Source organism: Arachis ipaensis, chromosome B2 (genome assembly GCF_059453495.1).
Source record: "Arachis ipaensis isolate K30076 ecotype BB chromosome B2, ASM5945349v1, whole genome shotgun sequence".
Classification (NCBI taxonomy): domain Eukaryota; kingdom Viridiplantae; phylum Streptophyta; class Magnoliopsida; order Fabales; family Fabaceae; genus Arachis; species Arachis ipaensis.
In genome coordinates, this window is record NC_142437.1 from 2,814,187 (window position 1) to 2,840,136 (window position 25,950).

Consider the following 25,950-nt stretch of genomic DNA (forward strand, 5'->3'; position numbering starts at 1 on the left):
TTAATAAGTTTTTTTTGTATAGTTTATTTTTTTTTGCTGATTTGAAAATAATAGATAATTTGGCAAAAATTGAGTGGTTGATTCTAAAATTTTGCCAAGTAAGCGACGTTACTGACATGGCATTAATAGGATGAAAAACATGTCTTAAAAATAATGTGAGTAAACTTATGTATCTACTTTTATATATTAAGAATAGATAATCATTTTAGAATTCTTTAGTTTATGTTCTTTCGTCTTTGTATTTAATCTATAAGTAGAAACAAAACTTTGTCTCTCTCTATTATTTGGTGGAGTTTTTTTACTAACAAAAAATATATATTTTAGAAGGAAAAAAGAAAAGAAAAATTCTACTAGTCGATACTAAATTTAAGAAAATACTGCTTGATAACTATCTGAAAATTTGTAATAGCTAAAATACGAGGATTTAGATCCTCTAACTTTTAAATTTCATTTTAGAGGATGAGATATCACATTTTATCATCTAAAATAAAAATTCAAAATTTAGTAGATTCAAATTCAAAAGAACTGTTGATATTTGAACCTGGTCCCATAACATAACACGTTAGTTGAAAGTTGAAACTTTCCACAAGACGAGTTGAAGTCAATGTCCTCTAGCTAACAAGTTAGAAGCACCACACAATCATAAAGGGAATACACTGAATGAAGCTGAATTATTCGAACTTGGAAGGATCAACCCCTCATCACATCACATTATACGAAATTTCCACAAAAATTACAATTCCACGTCTAGCATCACATCGCTTGTTTCAAAGTTTTGGAAATGAAAGGTAACAACAAAAATGAAAGGCAAAAATGAAAATTACGTTGCAGGAACCTTCCAAATTCCAAAATAACAATCAAATTAGTAGCCCCTCAGACCCTGTATGGTCAATTGTCTTTGTCTTGTTGCCAACAAATTATTGAGAACTACTTCTTCATCTTCACTGTAAGCTTTGATAAACCAATACACAGTTCGGTTACGAAGCCTGCAAGCGTTGCATTTTTACTCACCTTCATATCTAAATTTCCGATCACTTGTTGAGATCTTATCATGGCTGCTGCACTTGTTGGTGGAGCTTTTCTTTCTGGCTTCATTAACGTTGTCTTTGACAGGCTCCTTACAACTAATGCTGTCAACTTGGTCCTGGGAAAGAAGCTTGGCTCTGACTTTATTCAAAGGCTGAAGACCGCTCTGACTTTATCCACAAAACGCACATGTTATCACCTTGACTAATAATTTCCAATCTATGTAGTCTTTCTTTAGTATTTACTCTTCCTATCAGAGTAAACCAAATAAATAACTCTACTCGTAGCGGCACCAAATCTTTTCATAGGGTTCTTGTGAAACTGTAGCTGGTTATATACTCTGGGAGAGATTCGGACTATACTACCTGCACAAAAGAATTAGTTGAAAATATACCTTCCTTGTCAGACTTCTAGAAAATTCTGTCTTGCTTATCATGTGCTAGTTTTACAGGCCTTAAAGACTCATGCAAACGATCCACTAATTCCAACTCCCATTGGTATAAATCTCGCCTCCACTGGAAATTCCAAATCCATTCTAACCCATCCCAAAACCCACAATCCCCTATGACAGATCCTTTTTGGTTTGAAATGGAGAAGAGCCTCAGAAAACTCATCTTTAACGGACCACTTTGTAGCCAAACATCTTCCCAGAATCGAGTCCTCCTTCCGTCACCCACCTCCATAAACAACCCCGCAATAATCTTATCTTTCACAGTACTATCCTTGAACTGCAGCTGGCAGATATCCTTCTATGGACCCCCTCTGTTAGGTAATGTTTGAGCTGATAACATCACACTGGGTCCAAATCATAACAAGAGTATACTACCTTCTTCCATAATGGACATTCTTCTTTTGAAAAGCACCACCACCACTTGAATAGGAGTCTAGTATTTCTGACCACGGCATCACCTACCCTCAATCCCCCAACTTTTTAGGGGCTTGGACCACCTCCCACTTAACTAGCGCCAGACCATTCCTACATTCCTCCTTGCTCCACAGCAATCTTCTCTGCAATGATATCAACTTTTCTGCCACTGCCTTCGGCATCTTATACAGGCTCAAGTAGTACACCGGCAAGCTATTCAACACAGACTTAATAAGAACTAGCTTACCCTCTTTATTGAGCACCTTTGCCTTCCACAGGCTGAGCTTCTCCTCTACCTTATCAATTATTGGTTTCCAAGTCCTGACCAGTCTTGGGTTCGCTCCTAAAGGGATGCCAAGGTATCTGACTGGAAGGTATGCCTCCTTGCATCCCAACAAGTTGCACATGTTGTACGTCCACTGCTGTTCACAATTGATTGGGATTAGACTTGATTTATCAAAGTTAATGGTTAACTTCGACATCATCTCAAAGCACCTTAGCAATCTGGCATAGTTTCTGATGGTCTCTTATTCTGGTGGACAGAACAATATAGTGTCATTTGCAAACTGGAGATGTGACAACTCTATATTGTCCTTTTCAACTAGCAGCGGCACAATACGTCTGTTCCTGACTGCCTCCCCTACCATCCTATGCAGAACATCAACAACTAGAACAAACAGAAATGGAGATAGAGGATCACCTTGTCTCAAACATCTCTCCATCTTAAAAGGTTTAGATGGTGAGCCATTTACCAGGATCGACATAGACGCTGTAACCACACACTCCTTAACCCATTCCCTCCATCTCCAACCAAAGCCCATCTTCTGTAACACAATGTCCACAAATCTCCATTTAACCCGATCATAAGCCTTCTGAAAGTCTAGTTTAATGATTGCCGCTTTTTTTCTTTTCGTCTTCAGCCATTGCAGTGTTTCGCAAGCAATAAGTGCCCCATCATGTATTTTCCGATCCTTCACAAAAGCGCTCTGCGTCTCCCCCACTAGACCTGGCATGACTGATCTCATCCTTCTGACTATCACTTTGGAAATCACTTTGTACACGCAACCTACCATGCTGATCGGCCAGAGGTCCTTAATCTCCTTGGCTCCAGTGTACTTAGGTGCAAGAGACACCCAAGTAATATTGGAGTCAGAAGGCAACCTTGAAGATCGAAAGAAATTCATAACAGCTTTGGTAAACTCTGCACCAATCTCATACCAGCACTTCTTAATGAAGTTCATGTTATACCCATCACTTTCTGGAGCCTTGGAAGATTCGCAATCCCAAACTGCCTCTCTAATCTCCTCCGATGTCAGTAATCTCTCCAAAGCTATGGACTCCTCTTCATCAATCCGGTTTACCAGTCCGTCCCTAAATCCCACCACCGGTGATCTCTCCTGGTGATACAAATTTTTATAGAAATCTCTAATAGCGATCTTGATCCTAGCTTGATTTCTTACCAACCTTCCGTTAATTAACAGGGTATCAATTCTGTTATTCCTCCTTCTTGCCGATGCCAAGTTATGAAAGTACCTGGTGTTTTTATCCATATCCTTCGCATGTTTGGAGCGTGACATCTGCTTCTAGTGTATTTCTTTTCTCACGTACCACTGCTTGCAATAGCTTACTAGAGCCTTCCTTCTAGCCTCCGATGTACCATCATATACTCCATTTCCTGCCAACTCATCTATCTTTCTGATTTCCTCCTCAAAGTGTTGAATTTTCTTATCCATGTCACCAAATTTGTCCTTATGCCATCTTCCCAAAGGCACCGTAAGAGCCTTCAGCTTATCTGTGAATTGCACCTCACCAAGATTCCTCAATTCCTCTCTGACCATTCTTAGGAAACCTTCATATGTAAACCAGGAGTCTAAGCTTTGAAATGGACGCGGACCACCTCTGCACCTGGTATTCTGAACTATAATTGGACAGTGATCGGACAGGCCTCTCAATCCACCTTTTAACCAAACCTCTGAGAACTCCTCCATCCATTCTACACTCACAAGAACTCTATCAATACGACTACAAGAGTAGCCTCTAAACCATGTATATTTGCGATCATTCAAAGGCAAATCCACTAACTGCATATCTTGAACCCAGCTCTTAAAATCTTCTGCTGATGCTGTTAATCTGTTCTGACCTTTCCTCTCTTCAACATGTATAACTTCATTAAAGTCACCCATGTAACATATCGGGACTTGACATAAGCCAGCTATAAAGCTCAGTTCCTCCCACACAACAAGTTTATCCGCTCTAGTATGAGCACCATATACCAAACAGAAAGCACAACGAAAATCATTTTTCAAAAGGACTCCTTCAACACATAACCATCTTTCCCCTTTGTAACAATTATTCATTCTGAACAGCATGACGTTCCACATCAACAGTAGACCCCCCGATGCGCCTTCTGATCCTACAAACTCCCACCCCACAGCATCGCTCTCCCAAAGCTTTTTATTCACTTATTCGCTACTATGATTGAGACCTATTTTGAATATAACTTAATAATGTAATTTTTTTTTTGAAGTTAGGAGTGAGACTCAAACTCAATATTTTTAAATAAAGATAGAAAGACTATGCTATTTTAATAATAGCTAGTTGGCAATTTTTTAAAATTAATTATGAAACTTTTGTTTTGTATGATTTTGTTAAAAAAATACCAATAAAAAATTAGCTACTAAATTAATTATTATATATTTATATATATTTATATATTTTATTTTATAAATTTTTAATTTATATTTTAAATTTCAATATTTATTCTATATAGATAGCATGATCAAATTTTATAATATTTTTAAAAAGGAGGTAAACTGTTTTTTTTTTTTTAAAAATAAAGCAACTCTACATCAAAACTAAATCATAATTTCATTTAGATATATATTGTTTTCTTTAATATATTATTTTGTCTAAACAGATAGTAATTATTAAGAATTCAAATTTAAAATAAATTTTTTTAATATAAGAATTTTGGTAACATAAGCATTAAAAACATATTTTAAAAATATCACAAAAAATATTTTTTAAAATTTATTAAAAAGATTTTTTATATTTTTAATACATTAAATATATCAAAAATTTAAATCCTCTTAAAATATATCTTTAAGATACAAGATAACTAACTTGAAAATAAAAATACTTGTAACTCTAAATTGAGTCCTGAACACATTCGCTCTCATTCTTACTTTACACTTTTGAGACTCAAATTCCTGAGTTCAGTTACAAACTTGTGAGCATTGTTACTCTCATTCTAATCTGCAGAATACTCTTACTTTTCCTTGATATCACCATGAACAAAGTGGGTGAAGCTTTTCTGTCTGGTTTCATCACTGTTCTCCTGGAGAGGTTCATTTCAGCTGAGACTTACAACTTGGTGGTGGGGAAGAAGCTTGGCCCTGAATTGGTGAGAAGGCTGAAGACTGCTCTCTTGGCTGCTGAAGCTCTGGTTGCTGACGCTGAGCAGAAGCAGTTTGGTAACCAATTGGTGAAGAAGTGGCTGGATGATCTGAGGGATGCTGTCTACAAGGCTGATGACTTGCTGGACCGTTTCTGCATCAAAGCTGCAACTCAGAAGAAGGTAGGAACTTTCTTGCCTAGCTTCCTCAATTTTGAAGAAAGGCAGATGGTCAATGAGATAGAAGAGGTTGTTAGAACCATTGAAGATCTTGAGAGATGCAAAGAAAGCCTTGGCCTTGAAAAGATTCCCACTGGTAGCTCCTCATGGAGAGTTCCATCCACTTCTCTTGCAAGAGGGAACGTGTATGGCAGGGAGGATGACCAGAAGGCCTTAGTCCAGATGCTGAATGACAACAAAGAGCATCACCTCTCTGTGATCTCTATTGTTGGCATTGGTGGGGTTGGTAAAACAACTTTAGCCCAATGGCTGTACAACAGTGAAGAGGAGTTCATGAAGGGATTTGATCTGAAGGCATGGGTTTGCGTTTCAGAGAAGTTTGAAGTTGTTGAGACTACAAGGAATGTCATAAAGCAGATCCATGGAGGTACTTGTAGTCTCGATGATTTCAATTCACTTCAAAATGCTTTGAAAGAAGAATTGTCCAATAAGAAGTTCTTTATTGTTCTTGATGATGTTTGGAGTAATGATCAACATCAATGGAGAAATTTTATAACCCCTTTTCAATACGGGGCTAAGGGAAGTACTATTCTTCTCACTACTCGTACGGAAAATGTTGGTTTAGTTGCTCAAACAAATTATCAACCTCTCATCCTCAATACGTTGTCAGAAGATCAATGTTGGTCGGTGTTTGCATCTAGTGCATCTTTTCCAGAATCAAATGGGAGCCCTGCACTTGAAGAAATAGGCAAAAAAATAGCTAAGAAGTGTGATGGTCTGCCATTAGCAGCAGAAACACTTGGTTCCTTGTGCAGAAACCATGACGCTGAGGAGTGGGGGGAAATATTAAAGAGTGATATTTGGGAGTTTTCTACGAATGACAGTAAGATAATTCCAGCATTATTAATAAGCTACTATCATCTCCCTCCATATTTGAAACGTTGTTTTGTTTATTGTTCATTGTTTCCCAAAGATTATACATTTGTGAAAGAGGAATTAATCTTGTTGTGGATGGCAGAAGATCTATTACGGGTATCAAATAGAAGAGAGACTTTAGAAGAAGTTGGTAGCAAATATTTTGACGATTTAGCTTCTAGATTATTTTTTAAAGAGCATCAACATAACCATCATTACTATTTTGTGATGCATGATCTCTTACATGACTTGGCAATATTCCTTGCTGGAGATTTCTACTGTAGATTATCAGAACTTGGTGAAGAAGAGGAGTTGGGGAGTTTGACTCGTCATTTGTCATTTGGAAAATTGAATCGTTCAGTCTCAAAAAATGTTAATTCCATCGCTACATTCGAATCTTTGAGGACATCCTTGTATGTCAATGATTTGTTTAGCATGGAAAGCGTAGCATCAAAACTTAAATACTTGAGAGTTTTATCCCTTGGAAAACTTGATGTGGTGCCTAATTCAATAGGAGAATTGATCCATCTGCGCTACTTGGACCTCTCTGGGACTGATATTAAGACATTGCCAGAGTCTTTGTGCAACTTGTCTAATTTGCAAACACTGAAATTGTATTATTGTTTTCAGCTAACTACGCTGCCTAGTGGTTTGCATAATCTTGTGAGTTTACGGCATCTTGATATTAGAGGAACTTCTTTGGAAGAAATGCCCGGAAAAATGAGCAAATTGAATCAATTGCTCGTTTTAAGTTCCTTTGTAGTTGGCAAGCACGAAGACAATGGAATCCAGGAGTTAGGAGGGCTGGAAAATCTTCATGGATCCCTTGAGATTAAGAAGTTGGAGAATATTGTTGATGTGGAACAAGCAGAGAGTGCAAAGATAATGGATAAGAAGCACATTGATGCATTATGCTTGGAATGGTCTTCAGGCGAAGATATGGTTTCAGACACACAAAGAGAAAAAGTCATGCTCGATAACTTGCAACCACACAATGGGTTGAAAGAGTTGAGAATCAAGGGATACAAGGGTACAATATTTCCAGATTGGTTGGGGCGCTGTTCCTACAACAATATGACAAGTGTATGTCTAGAGTGTTGCAAGAATTGCTGCATGCTGCCTTCACTTGGACAGCTGCCATCTCTTAAGTCCCTCTACATTGAAGGTTTGGATGAGCTGAGGAGTATTGGGGAGGAGTTTTACAAGAATGAAGGAGATCATCATTCTTCGCATATTGCACCGTTTCGCTCACTGGAGACTTTGGTATTTTATAACATGGCATGTTGGGAGGTGTGGCACGTATCTGAGTCGGAAACTTTTCCTCAACTTAGGGAGCTTGAAATAAGAAATTGCCCAATGTTGAAGGAAGAGATGCTTAATCAGGTATTCTTCAGAATCGTTTCTTCTTTGTCGGATGTTTCCAAAGTGCGCAAACTACATATAGACGGCAATGTTATAAAACACAACGAGGCCATGAATTTTGACGGGGATAGTTTATCAGTTAGGGGATGTGAATCTGTGAGGGAGTCTGCATTAAAGGCAATGATGAGCATGAACCATCTAAATTGCCTGCAAGAAATGGACATCTCAGGGTGTTCCTCTCATGTATCCTTTCCGGGCAATTGTTTTCCCAAATCTTTGCAAAAGCTGGAAATCCGGAGGTGTAGTAAACTAGAATTTCCAGAGCAACAGCAGCAGAAGTATGATTTGGTAGAGCTACAAATAGAATACAGCTGTGATTCACTGACCTCGTTGTCGTTGGATGTCTTTCCCAATCTCAAGAATCTCAAGATAGAAGGGTGTAGGAATCTGGAATCAGTGTCAATGTCAGAGGCACCACACGCTGCTCTTCAACGTGTCTCCATTTTTTGGTGCTCCAAATTAGTGTCATTTGCAGGAGAAGGACTGGCTGCACCCAACTTGACTCATCTTGAAATCAGCTTATGCTTAGAGTTGGAGGTAAACATGAAGAATCTACTCCCAAGTCTACAGTCTCTCAAGATATATGGTTGCTCAGACATGTGCAGGTTGGCAGAGGGTGATTTGCCGCCTAACTTGAAATCACTTGCAGTGGGAATTCACGAGCAACAAATGAGGGATCTATCATGGATGGCCAACTTGCATGCCCTCACTCATCTAATAATTGAAGGTTATTACTGCCACAACATAAAGTCATACCCAGAGGTGGGTTCGCTGCCTCACCTTCCCTCCCTTACCACTCTTTATATTAAATACTTTGAGAATCTGGAGACATTGGAGTGCAACGAGCTTCTCCGCCTCACCTCCCTTCAACAATTAAACATTTATAACTGTTCAAAGCTGGAGAATATGGAAGGAGAAAAGCTGCCTCCCTCTCTCTTGCTACTTCAAATTAAACATTGTGGTTTGCTGGAAGAACACTGCAAGAACAAGCATCAACTAATCTGGCCCAAAATTTCCCACATTCCCACCATTGAAGTGAACTTCAAACAAATTGTCTGAACAGAGATTTCTGAGCAGGTAATTCTCTAATCTTCATGATTCACACAAGCTACCACAATTAAATTCACACATGCACAAGTCATACCAAAAAAATGATAGCTTGATTTGTGGAAAGAAAACAGTTAAACAATGGTGTTTTTTCTTTGCCTAATCTTTATGTTTATGCTTAGGGCTTATTTGGGTGAGCTTTTAAGAAAAGATCTTTTTCCGAGTTATCTTTTTTTAAAAGATCTTATAGAAAAGTAAAAGTAATTTTATGTTTGGATATCTAATGTAAAAAGGTCTTTTTATTAATCAATTATGTTTGGGTATAACAATATAAAAGTACTTTTTGTTTATTTATTACATGAAAAACATCTTTTTTTAAGGAAAAAAGATCTTTTAAAAAAAGATGTAAATTACAGCTTCTCAAAAAAGATCTTTTTTTGATTTTACTAGTGCTTTTACTTTTACTACTAGAAATTTGCCAAACACGTTAAAAAATAAAAAAAGATCTTTTTTTTAACAAAATAATAGCGTCCAAACATGCACTTAACCAAATTCATTGTACATATCAAATTAAATACGGCTATTAAAATCGTTTCCGATATTGAAAATGTACTTGTTTCTAATCCTTTTTTTTTATCAGAGTTACCTATCGTGCTAGAAGAATCAAGGTAAAAGGAATCAGCATGAGGTATATAAGCTTTCAAAATAAAAGGATCAAATTATTGCTGTATAATCTTTTCTAACAGTAACTATTTCTTCCTTGTCTTGCTTGTATACAGAGATAGACTGTCCAACGTGCTATCTGAAATCATTGGTAACATATTGTACCATATCTAGCCTTATCATCAGCAAGAACTAGAAGAGTAAGTTGGGATTTATGCCTTCAACTGCTTGCTGGATTTGTAACTCTTTAAGTTGAATAGATGGAGAGTTATTCATATTATTATACACTCATCTAATGCCTTGTATAATTTCTTTTGAACACGCTATCGATAACCAGTTTTCCCAAGGTGAACTCGATTTAGCTAATGTCGTTAAAAGGTCAAGTTGCGCATCAGACAACAATTTCATCTCTATCAACTTCACTAATTGGTGAGTATCAATCTTTTTTTCTTGAAATTATTATTTTTAAATAAACTAGAATATAGGCATACCATGAATTTAGCCAATGGTCTTTATCCTGGTATGTGCAGTTTGGCCATATATTAAGCTACTTAAGATTCTGTTCTGAAATGTCTATATTGAAAATCTTTTCTTTCTAACTTGTAATATTATGGAAATTAAATTATACTTGTTGATCACTTTATTTTTCTCTCTAACTGCATTTAACTTCTTCTTTGCAATTTCACTTTTTGGTGGCATTTATGTTTGTTAAATATCATTTCACTGCTGATCCTAAAATCAAAACAATGATCCAACATTACTGCAGTATTATGCATTTCAGAAAAAAAGTGTAGAAAATAAAAAGAACTGAAAGACTATAGAATGATAACTGTGTGTTTGGTTTTTCTGATGACAAACTCTTAGTCTTGAAATGTTATTAATTTGTGTATTAGTGTGTCAGGAGAAAGCCTTTGAGCTCTGCATGAGATACATTGGGGAATAAGCAGCAATACAGAAACATGGGAATACCCTTGCTGTCACTTGAGCAGAGAAGGTCAAATATTCTGAAACCGAAACAGTGTGAATTGCAGAAAAGGAGAAGGAAACTTGAAAGGTAAAATGTTGTGGATAGTTAGCTGCAATTGTCAATACGATGCACATATGAAGAGGCTTGATTGAGTATGATTAAGTTGTCCCTTTTAGCACATAATCTTTATATAAATTCAAACCATATTTACATTACATTCATTCAATCAAAAGAAGTAATTTCTGTTTTAGCTTCAGGTAGTATAGTTACTCTATTCCTCTCTGCAATTTACTTCAGGTTGGAGAATATGGCAGGAGAAAAGTTGATGGATCTAGAGGTATTGATATTTGAAGAAGAAGAGTTGCAGCTTAACCCTTTATGAAGGTAGCATAAACTTGATGGATCTAGAGGTATTGATATTTGAAGCTCCTCTATCTCATATCATTTCTTATGGATACCAACTCAAATAGATTTTCCAGGGGCATCAAGAGATAGATAACTGCTATGCTGGAGGATTTGCTTTGTTTCTGGTTTCAACCATTAAAATGTGCATTAGGCAGCTTCTGTGGCAATTGCAACTTGGTGAGCATGTAAGTACATTTGTCAAAATTTTGCATTGCAGTATATTATTTTGATGTCAATCTTTTCTCAAGCTGAATTTGTCCCTTTTGGTTCTGTTTTTGAAGCTAAAAAGGAATGCAACAATGTTGAAAACATCATTGTGTATTTATCAAGCAGGTTCTTATCATAGTCCTTCAACTTTGAGGTGTGATCGCTATCCATATTCTCTAGCCAAAAAGTTCGTAAACAACCGCTGTCTATTGTATCATTGATTTCACCATTTAGTTTATGTGGTCATGTTCTTGGACAAGAGTTCTGCATGTATGATTTGTAGTGCTTGTAAGTTTTGAGACTTGCTTGTAGCTTTATTTGGAAAATAGTGAATATTTTTAGCTTCCCGTGGGTTTTTTTCCCTCTCACATTGAGAGGTTTTTTCCCACGTTAAAATTTGGTGTTCTGTTGTTCTGTCTTCTCTTCAATTATTTGCTGGTATTGATGCTTCCATATTATGCCTTTGACAGGTTTAGTTTATTCCCACCATGAATGATCATTTTACAATGTTAAATATCTTGCCTATGAAAATTATATTGAGGTGCATTCTATATAACTAGTAGCTTAATGTTTCTCTCTCCTTTTTTTTATAAGAGAAAGAAAAGAATTAAAGAAAACTAAAAGCAATTCAATTTGACTGTACTAAACTCAGGAATATTGAAAATAATGCACCAACTATTAATTATCTTAAAAGGTTTTCATAGGTGTATACAAGAACTACTCTCTTCCTTGAATAAATGAAAGAGAAGAATCATCCTCTTCCAAAAGGAAATTCAGTTCATTAGAAAAAAACCATTTAAAATTCTTTAAACAAGAATTTGGTTGGCTGATCAAGATCCAACTCCAAGAGTGACAATAAAACTTTTTAAAAAAAAAATGTATAAAAAAAAAATATTGGTTCCCCCTTTCCCCCTAAATCATGGTAGAGGGGAACAACAATATTAGAAAATTGCTAAAAAGTAAAAGCATACAAGTTGTATGATAGAATTACTCTACGTAGTATGTTAAAAAGTTATTATTATAAGTTGATAAAAATAATTGAAAAAAATCAATATCACTTGATAATTCTCAAATGAGATATATTTTTAGACGTAATAATAATAAGGTGAACTCTACCATACCCTCTCTAAAATAAAGGATAAATTACCCCTTGTGACATATATAGTCATTATTGATAAATTATCTTTTCATCAGAACACCAAGATTTACTTTATCTTCTTTTTCTTTATGTTTCCCTTGAAATTTAATAACAGTGTCATTTTCATCATCTCCACCAAATATACCTCTTCCCTAATTTAAAAAAAAAAACTAATGCATTGGTGAGAGCATATTAAACTATTATATTGTCACAAAATATTAAATTATTATTCAGATAACAATAAGACAAAATGGAATAAGTATTTTAATATTCACATTCGCCTCAAATATTAATTAATTATTTTATTATTCATGCCATTAATTATGTACAAGAATTTTAATTATGGCGCAAATTCATATCTGTCATATAAACCCATATCTTCTTGCTTCTCTCCGAACGTAATATCTTCTAATACGAAAAGAAATTTTAGAAAGAAGAAAGCTGAAAAATTGATAGTTGTGCTCATTGAAATTGGAGATTAAAAACGTAAGAACAAGTTCAAAATCCTAACTTAATTGATTGAAAATGGTGATTCAATTTGAAAGGAATTATAATTTTAAAATTGGAGAAGAAGAAGTATATTTGGTGGGGATGATGAAAATGACATTGTTATCAAGTATCAAGAGAAACATAGCGTCAATTGAAAAGAAAAGAGAAGATAACGTGAATCTTGACTCTGATAGAAAGATAATTATCGATAATCACTATATATATTACAAGGGATAATTTATCCTTTATTTTAGAGAGGGTATGATAAAATTCACCTAATAATAATAAATATGAGAAAAATATTTATTCTTGGATTAAGGAACAACCTTATTTTAGAGATGCAAGGCAATTAATGTCAATCACCAGAGTGAAAAGCTGTATAAGCCTAAAGAGAGTGGTTTAGACATTAAATCATAACTAACTAACTAAACGTTGAATAAGGCAGCAAGAGACAAAGAAAAAGGATGTCCCAAAAAGACATTCATGATCAAGCTACCAATTAGTGCCGATTGTCTGGCTTCTAAGGACAAATTGGCAAATTCTGGAGTGGCAAGTTTTGCATTGATTGTGGATCCTAATTCTCTAAATGATCAAATAACGATCCACTTTCTTACTTAAATTGCTTGTTCCACCATTTGAGCAATCATAGCCAAAATGACAAAAAAAGTTACAGCTACATTTAATATTTGATTAGCCAGCCAGCAAGACCAATTCCAACAAGCATCCAACTATGAATTAGGCAATGATGATGATGATGCAGTGATATTTCTTCTATCAAGATAGCTGGATGGTAGGCCTAGCATTAATGATAGTGTATAATATTCATTTTTCTTGTTCTTCATGTGTATTTAACTATTTATTTACCACTTTTTTTGTATAAAATGACTCATATTCGATATTCGATCCAAGTTACATAGCAATAGAATGATGAGTACATAATAAATACATAAAGAATAAAATAAAGACAAAACAAAAATCATACAAACTTTACTCTGGGTCTAGTGCTCATAACAATTACACTCACAAAATGACAAGCACTTAATTTATGATGGGGCCATAAGTTATGATGGACCAGAATGAGACAAAGGTAGTTTGATACTACAGTTTGAACAACTTAAAAATATTAATACTTTTTATTCAACACTTGAGCTACTTTTGTCTTATAAAGCAGAAGGACATCAAAAATTTGATTTTTAGTAATAATGAATATGAGTATACAATGAATCCTAAATTGTGGTGGGAGAGGAAATTATGCAGCAAAAAATACACTCATTGCATGTTGTCCAGATTGAAGTAGAAATTAATATAGGCAAACTACTAAAACCAAAAATAATAAATACATAGCTACATTTACCATTTAACAACTATCATCTCAATCTAGTGGGATGGGCAAGATTTTACTACTATTATCAACTTCACTTTGATCAGTGATCTCTCCACCTATTCGCTTTCTATCTCTGCTAGAGTCCTTTTGCTCATGATGATGATAATTGCGATGGGATCGCGACGATTCTCCTCCGGTCCTCCGCTCCTACAAGAAAGAATGATAAAGTAGTGATAAATGAGAATCAGATTATAGCAATGCTGAATCATCTTGTTTTTGCTCTCCAGTTATGTATAATGCAGAGTTCAAGAAAGGGAAAGAACATACATCACGGAATAGGATGTCGTCGGCCTCAAGCATGTGGATTATGTGTCCGATTTTAGGTCTCTTTGTGGCATCAGGATCAACACATTTAAGAGCAACCAACAGAGCAAGCTTAAGAGCCTTTGAAGACGGCTTTTCAGGAAGGTTCGGATCGATGAGTTCCTCTGATTTTCTATTGCCAACCATAGTTTTCAACCACTCAATTAAATTAACCTGCAAATATACCAAATTCTAGTTAAGAAAACAGAAAAAGAGAGAAAATAATCAGCATAGAACAGTTTAAGAAGATTAAAAGATTTAAAACCAAAACTGTATGCTATTATTGGTTATAGCCTCTAACCTCTCCTTGGGGTTTACTATAATCAACGGGACTTCTTCGGGTAATTATTTCCATAATAAGTATCCCAAAGCTATAAACATCACTCTTCTCAGTCAGCATTCCAGTGCATGCATACTCCGGTGCAACATAACTACAGAACAAGAAAAGAGAGAACATGAACTTTGAAGCCTAAAATATTTGAGTATAGAAAGTGAAACTAACTGATAAGAAAGGGAAACTGTTTGGTTAACTCATACTAACCCAAATGTCCCCATCACTCGGGTTGTGACATAGCTATGATCAGAACAGAGAAGCTTAGCGAGCCCAAAGTCAGAAACCTTTGGGTTCCATTGGCGATCAAGGAGTATATTGCTTGATTTCACGTCTCGGTGGACAACTTTTGGTTCAAGCCCCTCATGAAGATAAGCCAATCTGAAAAACACACATTACTGTCAACAAAACATTTCATGCAACAACATGCGAAGCACTTCAAGCAGATTAAGATCATGATCCCTACCCTTTCGCCGTTCCCAAGATGATGTTCATCCGGATATCCCAAGTCAGAGGGCTTACAGAATCAACATCCCCATGCAGCCACTGGTCCAGATTCCCATTGTCAACATATTCATACACAAGCATCCTGAGAAACATATCAATACTTAAAATCTTACTAGTCTTGAACTTTTTAGCTTTAATTTTTTCCAAATGAAATGTCAAGAGTTAATACCTGTATGCGCCCTCAACACAGTATCCAAGCAATCTAACAAGATTCTTGTGCCGCACACGACCAATAGCTTCTACTTCTACCCTAAATTCTCTCTCAGCTTGTCCCCTAAAATGAGTCAAACATTAGGTGCTTACTTATATACAAGAGTAAGACCAGAGAACCTTCATTATATTGAAAAGAGTAAACAATCAAGAAAAAAAATCCAGAATATGACACTGCAAAACTTTTGAGAAGCAACAACAACAAAGAAACACAGTTGTGAACTTGTGATTCTTTTCTTCACATCAGTGGTAAGTCATGCTACCTTGAAATCAAATTATTAAGAAAATAAGTCCAAAAGAAGAAAGAGAAACATTGTATTTCATGTTCCTTCCTCTTGATTCAAAATTTCGAAGGCCTATAACTTCTTCACCATCTGCAACCAAATTGAAAAATCCCGAAGACACTAAGTACACAAATTTACTACGGCCAACCATGAAACATACCAAGTGTATTGATGATTACGAAACAGAATACACCAACCAAGTAAATGAACCAGGATGGAGCAACTGCCAAAATTTGTTGCAGAATAAACTTTAGAAGAAGTTGGTGCTGAGTGTTTTGATGAACTAACTTCCAGATTATTTTTCACAAAGATTGAAGGTCATGACGATTCTTTTGTGATGCACGATCTGTTGCATGGCTTGGCAATATACCTTGCTGGAGGTTTCTATTGCAACTTAGAAGATCTTGAAGAGGAGGAGATAAGGATTCAGACTCGGCATTTGTGTGCAAGTTCACGTTATTGTAGCACAAAACTTTATAATTCTCGTTCTAAAGTAGAATCTTTGAGGACATTATTATTGTTTAATGACCAAATCTGGCATCATGAATTCAACATTGAAACGGCAATATGTGAGATATTATCAAAGTGTAAATACTTGAGAGCTTTATCCTTTGATGAACTCAATGTGTTGCCTAATTCAATAGGAGAATTGATCCATCTGCAACTTGAATCTCTCTGTGACAAGTATTGAGGTACTACCAGAATCGTTGTGCAACTTGATAATCTACAAACATTAATATTGTATCATTGTACTGAGTTGACCATAATGCCTAGTGGCATGCATAATCTTGTGAATTTACTGCTCCTTGATATTAGGGAAACTTGCTTGCAAGAAATGCCTAGAGGAATAAGCAAATTGAAACACTTGCGTATTTTAGATTACTTTGTGGTGGGCAAGCATGAAGATAATGGAATCCAGGAGTTAGGAGTGCTCTCAAATCTTCAAGGCTCATTTGAGATTAGGAAGTTGGAGAATGCTGCTGGTGCCAAAGAAGCAAAGAGAGCAAGGATGATGGATAAGATTCACATTGATGGATTAAGCTTGGAATGGTCTTCAGGTGCTGATATGGTTTCATTATCAAACACACAAAATGAAATAAAAATTCTGGAAAACTTGCAACCGCAAAATGGCTTGAAAATGTAGGGAATCAAGGGATACAAGGGTACAATATTTCCAGATTGGTTGCGCATTCTTCTTACCAAAACTTGACAATTGTAGGTCTGTTGTATTGCAAGAATTGCTGCAAGCTGCCTTCACTTGGAGAGCTGCTTCTCTTAATGTCCTGTACATTCAAGGTTTCGATCAATCTAGAGTGTTGGCATGGAGTTTTACAAGAACAAAGGCCATCATTCTTCTTCGTATATTACACCGTTTCCCTCACTTGAAACATTGGTGTTTGAGGATATGGCAAGTTGGGAGGAGTGGCACTTACCTGACTCAAACTTTTCCTCAGCTCAGGAAGCTTGAAATAAGAGATTGCCCAATGTTATAACTATATTTTGATTATCTTGCATTAATAGATTCTGCTGCATACTTAAGATACTTAACTATATTCATATTGCACAGTCAATTGTGATATTATTTAAAGAGACTGGCTATTATGATTTTATTGAGCAAGAAAGTTTTTTGATGGTATTTGATTCAATCGCCTTCTCAATACTATCAGTTGTTTTCTAAGTTGGAATATCCGTAAGCTAATGAAGTCCTTTAGTGAATAAATAATAGAGTAAAACCCCTCACCCGTCCCTAACCATTTATGAAATTGACCTAGCGCCCCCTCACGATTGGAAATTAACAACGCGGTCCTTAACCATTCTCTCTATGTGACCAAAAGGACCCTCTTACCGGTACTTTCGATTAAGAGGGTCCTTTCAGTCACACAAAGAGAATGGATAAGGACCGTGTTGTTATTTTCTAATAGTGAGGGGACCGGGGAGGGATTTTACTTAAAATTAAAAAATAAATAAAAAAAGCATTGTTTTAAGTTTTGCATCTAATGCATTCTGTCATATTTTACATGTGAACGGAGAGCAAACAACGTCAAACTTAATAGATAGCACGAAATCATTAACAACGAGACTTAACACAAAAGTGATAATTATTTGGGTTGATTAAGCATTATTATGTCTTGGATTTAGGGTTTTAAGAACGACATGTATGTTCTATATTGTTGAACCTAAAAAAAAAGTTAGTTCAAGATTATTAATCCATACACCTTTTTTCTAGAAAAATTAAACTGCTTTTCTTATTAGTGAAATTAAATTCATCAGCCATAATTTTAATAGTAGGGTTACACGTAGAGACTAACTATTCTTTTTAGATTTTTAGAAGTGATATTTGTTTCATCCAAATGTTCATGATATGACTAATTAATTTTAATTTAATTTTACGTATTTTAATTTTGTTTATTTAGTTACTAATTTGAATTTTATGTCAGAGGATTTAGAGTTTTCTTTATTTAACCTAAAGTTGAGTGAGTTTCTTCGATTTAATTTCCAAACCAGTGAACAAATTATATTGAGGTATTTCTTTCTTATTGCATCAAGTAATTGAATACAAAGAGAATCAGTTGATCTTTTATTCAATTTCTTGATGCAACAAGAAAGAAATACCTCAATCTAATTTGTTCATTTGGAAATTAAATCGAAGAAACTCACTCAACTTTAGGTTAAATAAAGAAAACTCTAAATTCTCTGACATAAAATTCAAATTAGTAACTAAATAAACAAAATTAAAATACGTAAAATTAAATTAAAATTAATTCGTCATATCACAAACATTTGAATGAAATAAATATTACTTCTAAAAATCTAAAAAGAATATTTAGTCTCTACGTGTAACCCTACTATTAATATTTAGTCCCTAACCATCTAGAAAAGGACCTGGCGTCCCTTGACCATTAGAAAATAACAACACGATCCTTATCCATTCTCTAGTGTGACTGAAAGGACCCTCTTGTCGGTTTTCAGGTAAAAAATAACCGGAAGTACCGGTAAGAGGGTCCTTTTGGTCACACAGAGAGAATGGTTAAGGACCGCGTTGTTAATTTCCAATGGTGAGGGGCGCCAGGTCAATTTCGTAAATGGTTAGGGACCGGAGAGGGGTTTTACTCTAAATAATAAGGAATGGATTAAAAAATTTTGCATTATGGAGGACCAAATGATTTTTACACATTTAATATGTCAAAAGCTATACATTTGCATCTCTTCTATAATTTATCTTGGAGCATCTTTCAAAGAGAAATTATATTAAGTGTTTGTTATTTGTGTGAATAAATATTTTAACTTCCAACTCTTCATAAAAAAAAAAAAAAAAATAGACATTATGGTATTTCTTAGAAGGTATGTGTTTGTTATCAGAAATTGTAAAGAAAGTGGAACTGAGCATAATAACTATTTAGTTGCTTAGTTGATACTCCTAACTTGTAAGAGAAAGACATAACAAGAACAGATATCCTTAGCACATAGCAACATAAGTAATTAAAAACAGAAAAAGTAAGGAATCCGAACTCGAAATATATAACATTGCAGAACTTTTGACAAGTGAGAACATAATCAATACAGTGGTATGGGGAAAATTTATCAACTAATAAACAAGATAATATTATACATGATAAAGTAGAAGTTATTTATTATTGACGAATAGACTAACATGAATATTCTTTTGTTAATTGTCCTTCTGCCAAGAAATTATGAGAACTACAACTATCAATATTGATGGCTTATTTATTTCTTCCTTTTCTTGTTTCTACATGAAGATACGAAGGTGGCTACCATGCTTGTGGATTCTTCTGGATTGTCAAGCTTACCAGCACTGCTTTGAATATCATGTGGTTTCTTAAACTTCACACTAGTCTAATGATTAAGAAAGCAAAAGTAAGAAAATAAAACAAACACAACATAAGAAGACTAATAAAAATACAAAAATTATTACCACAGCAAAGCCAATGTCTATTGCCAACAAATTATAACCTTATATTATTGCCATAATACCATGATCCATGTGCAACTTCATGCTCCTTAGTTTTATACAATATTTTTGCTATTTAACAATGTGTTGCTTCTTTCAAACAAGAATTAACAAATGGAGTTAGTGCAGAGCCAGCTAAGCACTCCTCTGATACCGAATTTTTTATAGTTACCTTGGCGATACCACGTGATTAAGAAAACCCCTCTATTGACTTCTTTTTTCACTTGATTAAGAAAACCGCTCTATTGACTTCACTGCACCCTGCAACCGTTGTTCTCTTACCTTTCTCTGCAAATCCATTCATTTTCTGTTGTTGTTGAGATCATATCATGGCTGGTGCACTTGTTGGTGGAGCTTTCCTCTCTGGCTTCATTAACGTTGTCTTTGACAGGCTCCTTACAAAAGATGCGGTCAACAAGGTGTTTGGCAAGAAGCTTGGTTCTGACTTGGTTCAAAGGCTGAAGACTGCTCTGTTGGGTGCTGAAGCTCTTGTTGCTGATGCTGAGATGAAGCAGTTTGGAAATCTCAATGTGAGGAAGTGGCTCGATAGTCTCCGGGATGCTGTTTACTGTGCTGAGGACTTGCTTGATGCTGTCCTCCTCAAAGCCACCACTCAAAAGAATGCAAGTTTTTCCTGGTGGTCCCCTAGCTTCTTCATCAACCAAGATAGAGATGACATGGTAGACAAGATTGAAGGGGTGGTTACAAGAATTGAGGATCTTGGAAAACAAAAAGATTTCCTTGGTCTTGAAAAGATTCTCACTGGTAGCTCATCATGGAGGACTCCATCCAGTTCTCTTGTAAAAGGGAGTGTGTATGGCAGGGAGGATGACAAGAAGGCCTTAATCAAGATGCTGAATGACAACAATGAGCATCACTTGTCTGTGATTGCTATTGTTGGCATAGGTGGGGTTGGTAAAACAACTTTAGCCCAATGGCTGTACAACAACGAGGAGTTTATGAAGGGATTTGATCTGAAAGCATGGGTTTGCGTTTCAGAGAAGTTTGAAGTTGTTGAGACTACAAGGAATGTCATAAAGCAGATCCATGGAGGTACATGCAGTCTCGATGATTTCAATTCACTTCACAATGCTTTGAAAGAAGAATTGTCCAATAAGAAGTTCTTTATTGTTCTTGATGATGTTTGGAGTGATGATGGTGACAAATGGAGTAATTTTATGACCCCTTTCCAACAAAATGGGAATAAGGGAAGTATTGTTCTTCTGACTACTCGGGAGGAAAATGTTGCTTCCGCAGTTCAAAATTGTCAGCCTTATTTTCTCTGGGAGTTGTCGGAGGACTATTGTTGGTCAGTGTTTGCAGAAAATGCATCTTTTCCACAGTCAAATGGGAGAGCAGCACTTGAAGAAATAGGTAGAAAGATTGTCAAGAAGTGTGATGGCTTGCCGTTAGCTGCAGAAACACTTGGTCGCTTGTTACGTACAAAGCATGATGTTGAGGAATGGAACAAGATACTAATGAGTCATATTTGGGGATTTTCTTTGGAGAAGAGTAAGATTATTCCAGCATTACTGATAAGTTACTTCCATCTGTCTCCACATTTAAAGCGTTGTTTTGTTTACTGTGCTTTATTTCCCAAGGATTATAAATTTGAGAAAGATAAATTAATCCTTTTGTGGATCGCAGAAGATCTTTTACCACCACCAAAGAGAGGAGAGAGTTTAGAAGAAGTTGGTTGTGAATGTTTTGATGAACTAACTTCCAGATTATTTTTCACGAAGATTAAAGACGGTAATGATTATTTTGTGATGCATGATCTCTTGCATGATTTATCAATATTCCTTGCTGGAGATTTCTATTGCAACTCAGAAGAACTTGGTGAAGAGGAGGAGATAAGGATTCAGACTCGGCATTTGTTTGTAGATTTAAGTCGTTGTAGCTCAAAACTTTATAATTCTATTTCTAAAGTAGAATCTTTGAGAACATTATTATTGTATGGCGGTTTCTCATCTCCCAACTGCAACATTGAAGCGGCAACATGTGAGATATTATCAAAGTGTACATACTTGAGAGTTTTATCCCTTACAAAATTTGATCTGGTGCCTAATTCAATTGGAAAATTAATCCATCTGCGCCACTTAGATTTGTCTTACACTGGTATAAAGACATTATCCAAGTCGTTGTGCAACTTGTCTAATTTGCAAACCTTGAAGTTGTATCATTGTCGTAAGCTAACTACGCTGCCTAGTGGTTTGCATAATCTTGTTAGTTTGCGGCATCTTGATATTAGAGAAACTTCCTTGAAAGAAATGCCCAGAAAAATGAGCAAATTGAAGCAGTTGCACGTTTTAAGTTCCTTTGTCGTTGGCAAGCAAGAAGACAACGGAATCGAGGAGTTAGGAGGGCTGGCAAATCTTCATGGATGCCTTGAGATTAAGAAGTTGGAGAATATTGTTGATGTGCAAGAAGCAAAGAGGGCAAAGATAATGGATAAGAAGCACATTGATGAATTATGCTTGGAATGGCTTCCAAGTAAGGATTTGGTTTCAAGCAAACAAAAAGAAACAGACATTCTTCATAACTTGCAACCGCAGAATGGGTTGAAAGAGTTGAAAATCAAGGGATACAAGGGTACAATATTTCCAGATTGGTTAGGGAGCTGTTCCTACGAAAAGATGACACGTGTATCTCTAAAGTCTTGCAAGAATTGCTGGATGCTGCCTTCACTTGGACAGCTGCCATCTCTTAAGTCCCTAAGTATTGAAGGTTTCGAGCAGCTGAGGTGTATTGGCGAAGAGTTTTACAAGAATGAAGGAGATCATCATTCTTCGCATATTGCACCGTTTCCCACACTGGAGACTTTGGTATTTGATAAGATGCCATGTTGGGAGGTGTGGCACGTATCTGAGTCGGAAACTTTTCCTCAACTTAGGATGCTTGAAATAAGAAGATGCCCAATGTTGAAGGAAGAGATGCTTAATCAGGTATTCTTCGGAATAGTTTCTTCCTTGTCGGATGTTTCCAAAGTTCGCAAACTACGTATAGGCGACCACTTTATAGAACGGCACACCGAGGCCATGTTTCTTGATGGGGATACTTTAAGAATTAGGGGAAGTAAATCTGTGATGGAGTCTGCATGGAAGGCAATGATCAGCATCAACCATCTAAGTTACCTCCAAGAAATACGCATCTGGAGGTGTAGAAAACTAGAATTCCCCCAGCTACAGCAGCACAAGTATGATTTGGTAGAGCTACAAATACTAGACAGCTGTGATTCACTGACCTCCTTGTCGTTGGATGCCTTTCCCAATCTCAAGAATCTCCAGATATCATGGTGTAGGAATCTGGAATCAGTGTCAATGTCAGAGGCACCACACGCTGCTCTTCAACGTCTCTCCATCCGTGGATGCGACAAATTAGTATCATTTGCAGGAGAAGGACTGGCTGCACCCAACTTGACTCATCTCAATGTTAGCAGGTGCTCAAAGTTGGAGGCATTACCACGTGACATGAAGAGTCTACTCCCAAGTTTACACACTCTCAAGATATATGGTTGCCCAAACATTTGCAGGTTGCCAGAGGGTGATTTGCCGCCTAACTTGAAATCACTTGGTGTGGGAGGTTGCGAGGAACAACTGAGGGATCTATCATGGATGGCCAACTTGCACGCCCTCACTCATCTTATCATTAGAGGTTCTGGTTGTGATAACGTGAAGTCATACCCAGAGGTGGGTTCGCTGCCTCACCTTCCCTCCCTTACGACTCTTTGTATTGAATACTTTGATAATCTGGAGACATTGGAGTGCAACGAGCTTCTCCACCTCACCTCCCTTCAACAACTACACATTTCATTCTGCATCAAGCTGGAGAATATGGAAGGAGAAAAGCTGCCTCCCTCTCTCTTGCTACTTCAACTTACAAGGTGTGGCTTGCTGGGAGAACACTCCAAGAACAAGCATCAACTAATCTGGTCCAAAATTTCCCACATTCGCACCATTCATGTCAAAAACGGATTCTGAGTAGGTAATTTTCTAATCTCTCATGTTTGTCATTTCCTTTATTTTAAAAACAACATGCTGTTTTTCACAGAGGGAAAAAGATGATAGCTTGATTTGTGGAAAGAAAACAGTTAAAAAAATGGTGTTTATTTCTTTGCCTAATCTTTATGTTTATGCTTAACCAAATTCATTGTACATATCAAATTAAATGGGGCTATTAAAATGGTTTCCAAGATTGAAAATGTAGTTGTTTCTAACCCTTTTTTTCTATCAAAGAGTTAGCTATCTTTTTTAGAAGATTCAAGGTAAAAGGAATCAGCATGAGGTGTATAAGCTTTCAAAATAAAAGGATCAAATCATTGCTGTATAATCTTTTCTAACAGTAACTATTTCTTCCTTGTTTTGTTTGTATACAGTGATATATCAGTGCCCAGCATTTGGTAACATATTGTACCATATCTATCCTTATCATCAGCGAGAACTAGAAGGGTAAGTTGTGATTTATGCTTGCAACTGCTTGCTAGATTTTAACTCTTTTAAATAGATGAAGAGTTATTTTCATATTATTATACACTCATCTAATGCCTTGTATAATTTCTTTTGGACACGTTATCAAACAGGTTTTACATATACTGAGCTACATAAGATCAGGAAAAATATATTATTATTATAATATGCAGGGGTAAAATATTCAAGAAGAAATCTTGTCTTAGAATATTTGATCTTTTGGGACTTAAAGGGGATGGCTACTGCTACTCTGTTCTAAAATGTCTATACCGAAAATCCTTTCTTTATAACTTGTAATATTATGCCAATCAAATTATGCTTGTGGTCACTTTATTTTCTATCGAACTGCATTTGACTTCCCCTTTGCAATTTCACTTTTTTGGTGGCATTTATGTTTGTTAAATATCATTTCACTGCTGATCCTAAAATCAAAAGAATGTTCCAACATTACTGCAGTACTAAGCATTTCACAAAAAAGTGTAGAAAATAAAAAGAACTGAAAGACTATAGAATGATAATTTTCTGATGACAAACTCTTAGTCTTGAAATGTTATTAATTTGTGTATTAGTGTGTCAGGAGAAAGCCTCTGAGCTCTGCATGAGATACATTGAGGAATAAGCAGCAATACAGAAACATGGGAATACCCTTGCTGTCACTTGACCAGAGAAGGTCAAATATTCTGAAAACAGAAGCAATGTCTATTGCAGAAAAGAAGAGGGAAACTTGAAAGCTAAAATGTTGTGGATAGTTAGTTGCAATGGTCAATACAATGCATATATGAAGAGGCTTGATTGAGTATGATTAAGTTGTCCCTTTCAGCAAGTATGAGAGATAAACCGGTGAACCGACAATACCAATCCGATCCAATATTCTGATATTCAGACCGCATAAGATAAAAACCGGTGAAAACCGGTCAAACCCGGACTGAACCCCTGTCTTCAGGGAAATAGAAGTCATCCATTGACCATTACCGTGGACTATTATTTTTCGTATTAATATAGATGCAAATTATAATACATATACATATCTTTCATCAAATAGTTTATTTCTATTTAATTTATTTTAATTTTAGTTATAAACTCACTCATTCTTAAATTAATTATATTTTTATTTAACAATAATTATAAATTCACTCATTTTTTTTATAATTATACAATATCTATTAATATTATTTTTAAATAAATACTTGTAATATATAACAGTATAAAAGATATAAATTAATTAATTATTAAAATTTAAAATAATAACTATTTTTATATAAAAATAAAATAAAAATATTTATGATAAAGTAAAATTAACAAAATACTTATTGTTTTTGTTCCGTATTGTTTTAGAATAGTTAGATATTCTTAAAATATTAGTGAAAATATATTTTTTAAATTTTAATTTCACATTTTTTACTATTTTTTATTTTTTATTTATATAGGACTGGGTTAATCGGTTCAACCATCCATCGGTTGACCAATGATCCAATGACTCAGTAGTTTGACCGGTTCGATCATCGGTTCGGTTCTGACAACTATGTCTGAAAGTAAAAAGTCAAAATTTAGAGGATCCAAATTCAAAATACCATAACTCTCAATCTGATGCTGAGTAGTAACTAATATGCTATATAGCATAACTACTTTTTTTTTTCTAGTTTCCTATGGTATTCTCGAACTGCTAAGACTTAATTAAGTGGATTAGTGAGCTAACTATCATCCCAACCATCTTGGTTTGCATAATTACTTCTATTTGATATGTTTGAGAGAGACCAGTATAGTAGTACTGTTGATA

The 25,950-nt window shown here is 35.5% G+C and overlaps 3 protein-coding genes across 10 annotated transcripts; 2 read left to right on the forward strand and 1 right to left on the reverse strand.

Moving 5' to 3' along the window:
• Nucleotides 1-969: 969 nt before the first annotated feature.
• LOC107622022 (putative disease resistance RPP13-like protein 1) lies at nucleotides 970-11,439 on the forward strand. Of its 7 annotated transcripts, XM_088504580.1 has the most exons (10): nucleotides 970-1,113; nucleotides 5,237-7,972; nucleotides 8,042-8,879; nucleotides 9,490-9,537; nucleotides 9,629-9,712; nucleotides 9,850-9,941; nucleotides 10,406-10,566; nucleotides 10,777-10,889; nucleotides 10,959-11,069; nucleotides 11,166-11,439. In XM_088504580.1, exons 1-3 carry the CDS (start codon nucleotides 1,052-1,054, stop codon nucleotides 8,859-8,861), a joined length of 3,618 nt encoding a protein of 1,205 aa, XP_088360706.1. In that variant the 5' UTR covers nucleotides 970-1,051; the 3' UTR covers nucleotides 8,862-8,879; nucleotides 9,490-9,537; nucleotides 9,629-9,712; nucleotides 9,850-9,941; nucleotides 10,406-10,566; nucleotides 10,777-10,889; nucleotides 10,959-11,069; nucleotides 11,166-11,439. The 7 variants fall into 7 exon arrangements, with proteins under 7 accessions (XP_088360706.1, XP_088360702.1, XP_088360700.1 ...); XM_088504576.1 differs by lacking the exon at nucleotides 970-1,113 and having other exon boundaries at nucleotides 5,029-8,879; nucleotides 10,950-11,069; XM_088504574.1 differs by lacking the exon at nucleotides 970-1,113 and having other exon boundaries at nucleotides 5,029-8,879.
• Nucleotides 11,440-13,961: 2,522 nt separating this feature from the next.
• On the reverse strand, nucleotides 13,962-15,910 carry LOC107626519 (putative serine/threonine-protein kinase At1g01540). Its single transcript, XM_088504581.1, has 7 exons — nucleotides 15,898-15,910; nucleotides 15,413-15,517; nucleotides 15,203-15,325; nucleotides 14,947-15,117; nucleotides 14,707-14,836; nucleotides 14,370-14,579; nucleotides 13,962-14,249 (listed from the first exon to the last, which is right to left on the reverse strand). The coding sequence occupies exons 3-7, from the start codon at nucleotides 15,322-15,324 to the stop codon at nucleotides 14,091-14,093; spliced, it is 792 nt and encodes a 263-aa protein (XP_088360707.1). The 5' UTR covers nucleotide 15,325; nucleotides 15,413-15,517; nucleotides 15,898-15,910; the 3' UTR covers nucleotides 13,962-14,090.
• A 3,898-nt stretch (nucleotides 15,911-19,808) lies between these two features.
• LOC110268297 (putative disease resistance RPP13-like protein 1) lies at nucleotides 19,809-25,212 on the forward strand. Of its 2 annotated transcripts, none has more exons than XM_021114284.2 (3): nucleotides 19,809-23,691; nucleotides 24,083-24,155; nucleotides 24,743-25,212. In XM_021114284.2, the coding sequence occupies exon 1, from the start codon at nucleotides 20,037-20,039 to the stop codon at nucleotides 23,685-23,687; it is 3,651 nt and encodes a 1,216-aa protein (XP_020969943.2). In that variant the 5' UTR covers nucleotides 19,809-20,036; the 3' UTR covers nucleotides 23,688-23,691; nucleotides 24,083-24,155; nucleotides 24,743-25,212. The 2 variants fall into 2 exon arrangements, with proteins under 2 accessions (XP_020969943.2, XP_088360708.1); XM_088504582.1 differs by having other exon boundaries at nucleotides 24,751-25,212.
• The last annotated feature ends 738 nt before the right edge of the window (nucleotides 25,213-25,950 follow it).

Excerpts from the sequence above, each read along its gene's own strand:
- LOC107622022 (XM_088504576.1), top strand. The coding sequence starts at position 5,181 with ATGAACAAAGTGGGTGAAGCTTTTCTGTCTGGTTTCATCACTGTTCTC.
- LOC107626519 (XM_088504581.1), bottom strand. The coding sequence starts at position 15,324 with ATGCTTGTGTATGAATATGTTGACAATGGGAATCTGGACCAGTGGCTG. Across the intron at positions 14,837-14,946 it reads CGAGTGATGGGGACATTTGG|TTATGTTGCACCGGAGTATG; the intron begins GTTAGTATGAGT and ends CTTGTTCTGTAG. Across the intron at positions 14,580-14,706 it reads ATAGTAAACCCCAAGGAGAG|GTTAATTTAATTGAGTGGTT; the intron begins GTTAGAGGCTAT and ends GTATATTTGCAG.
- LOC110268297 (XM_021114284.2), top strand. The coding sequence starts at position 20,037 with ATGGCTGGTGCACTTGTTGGTGGAGCTTTCCTCTCTGGCTTCATTAAC.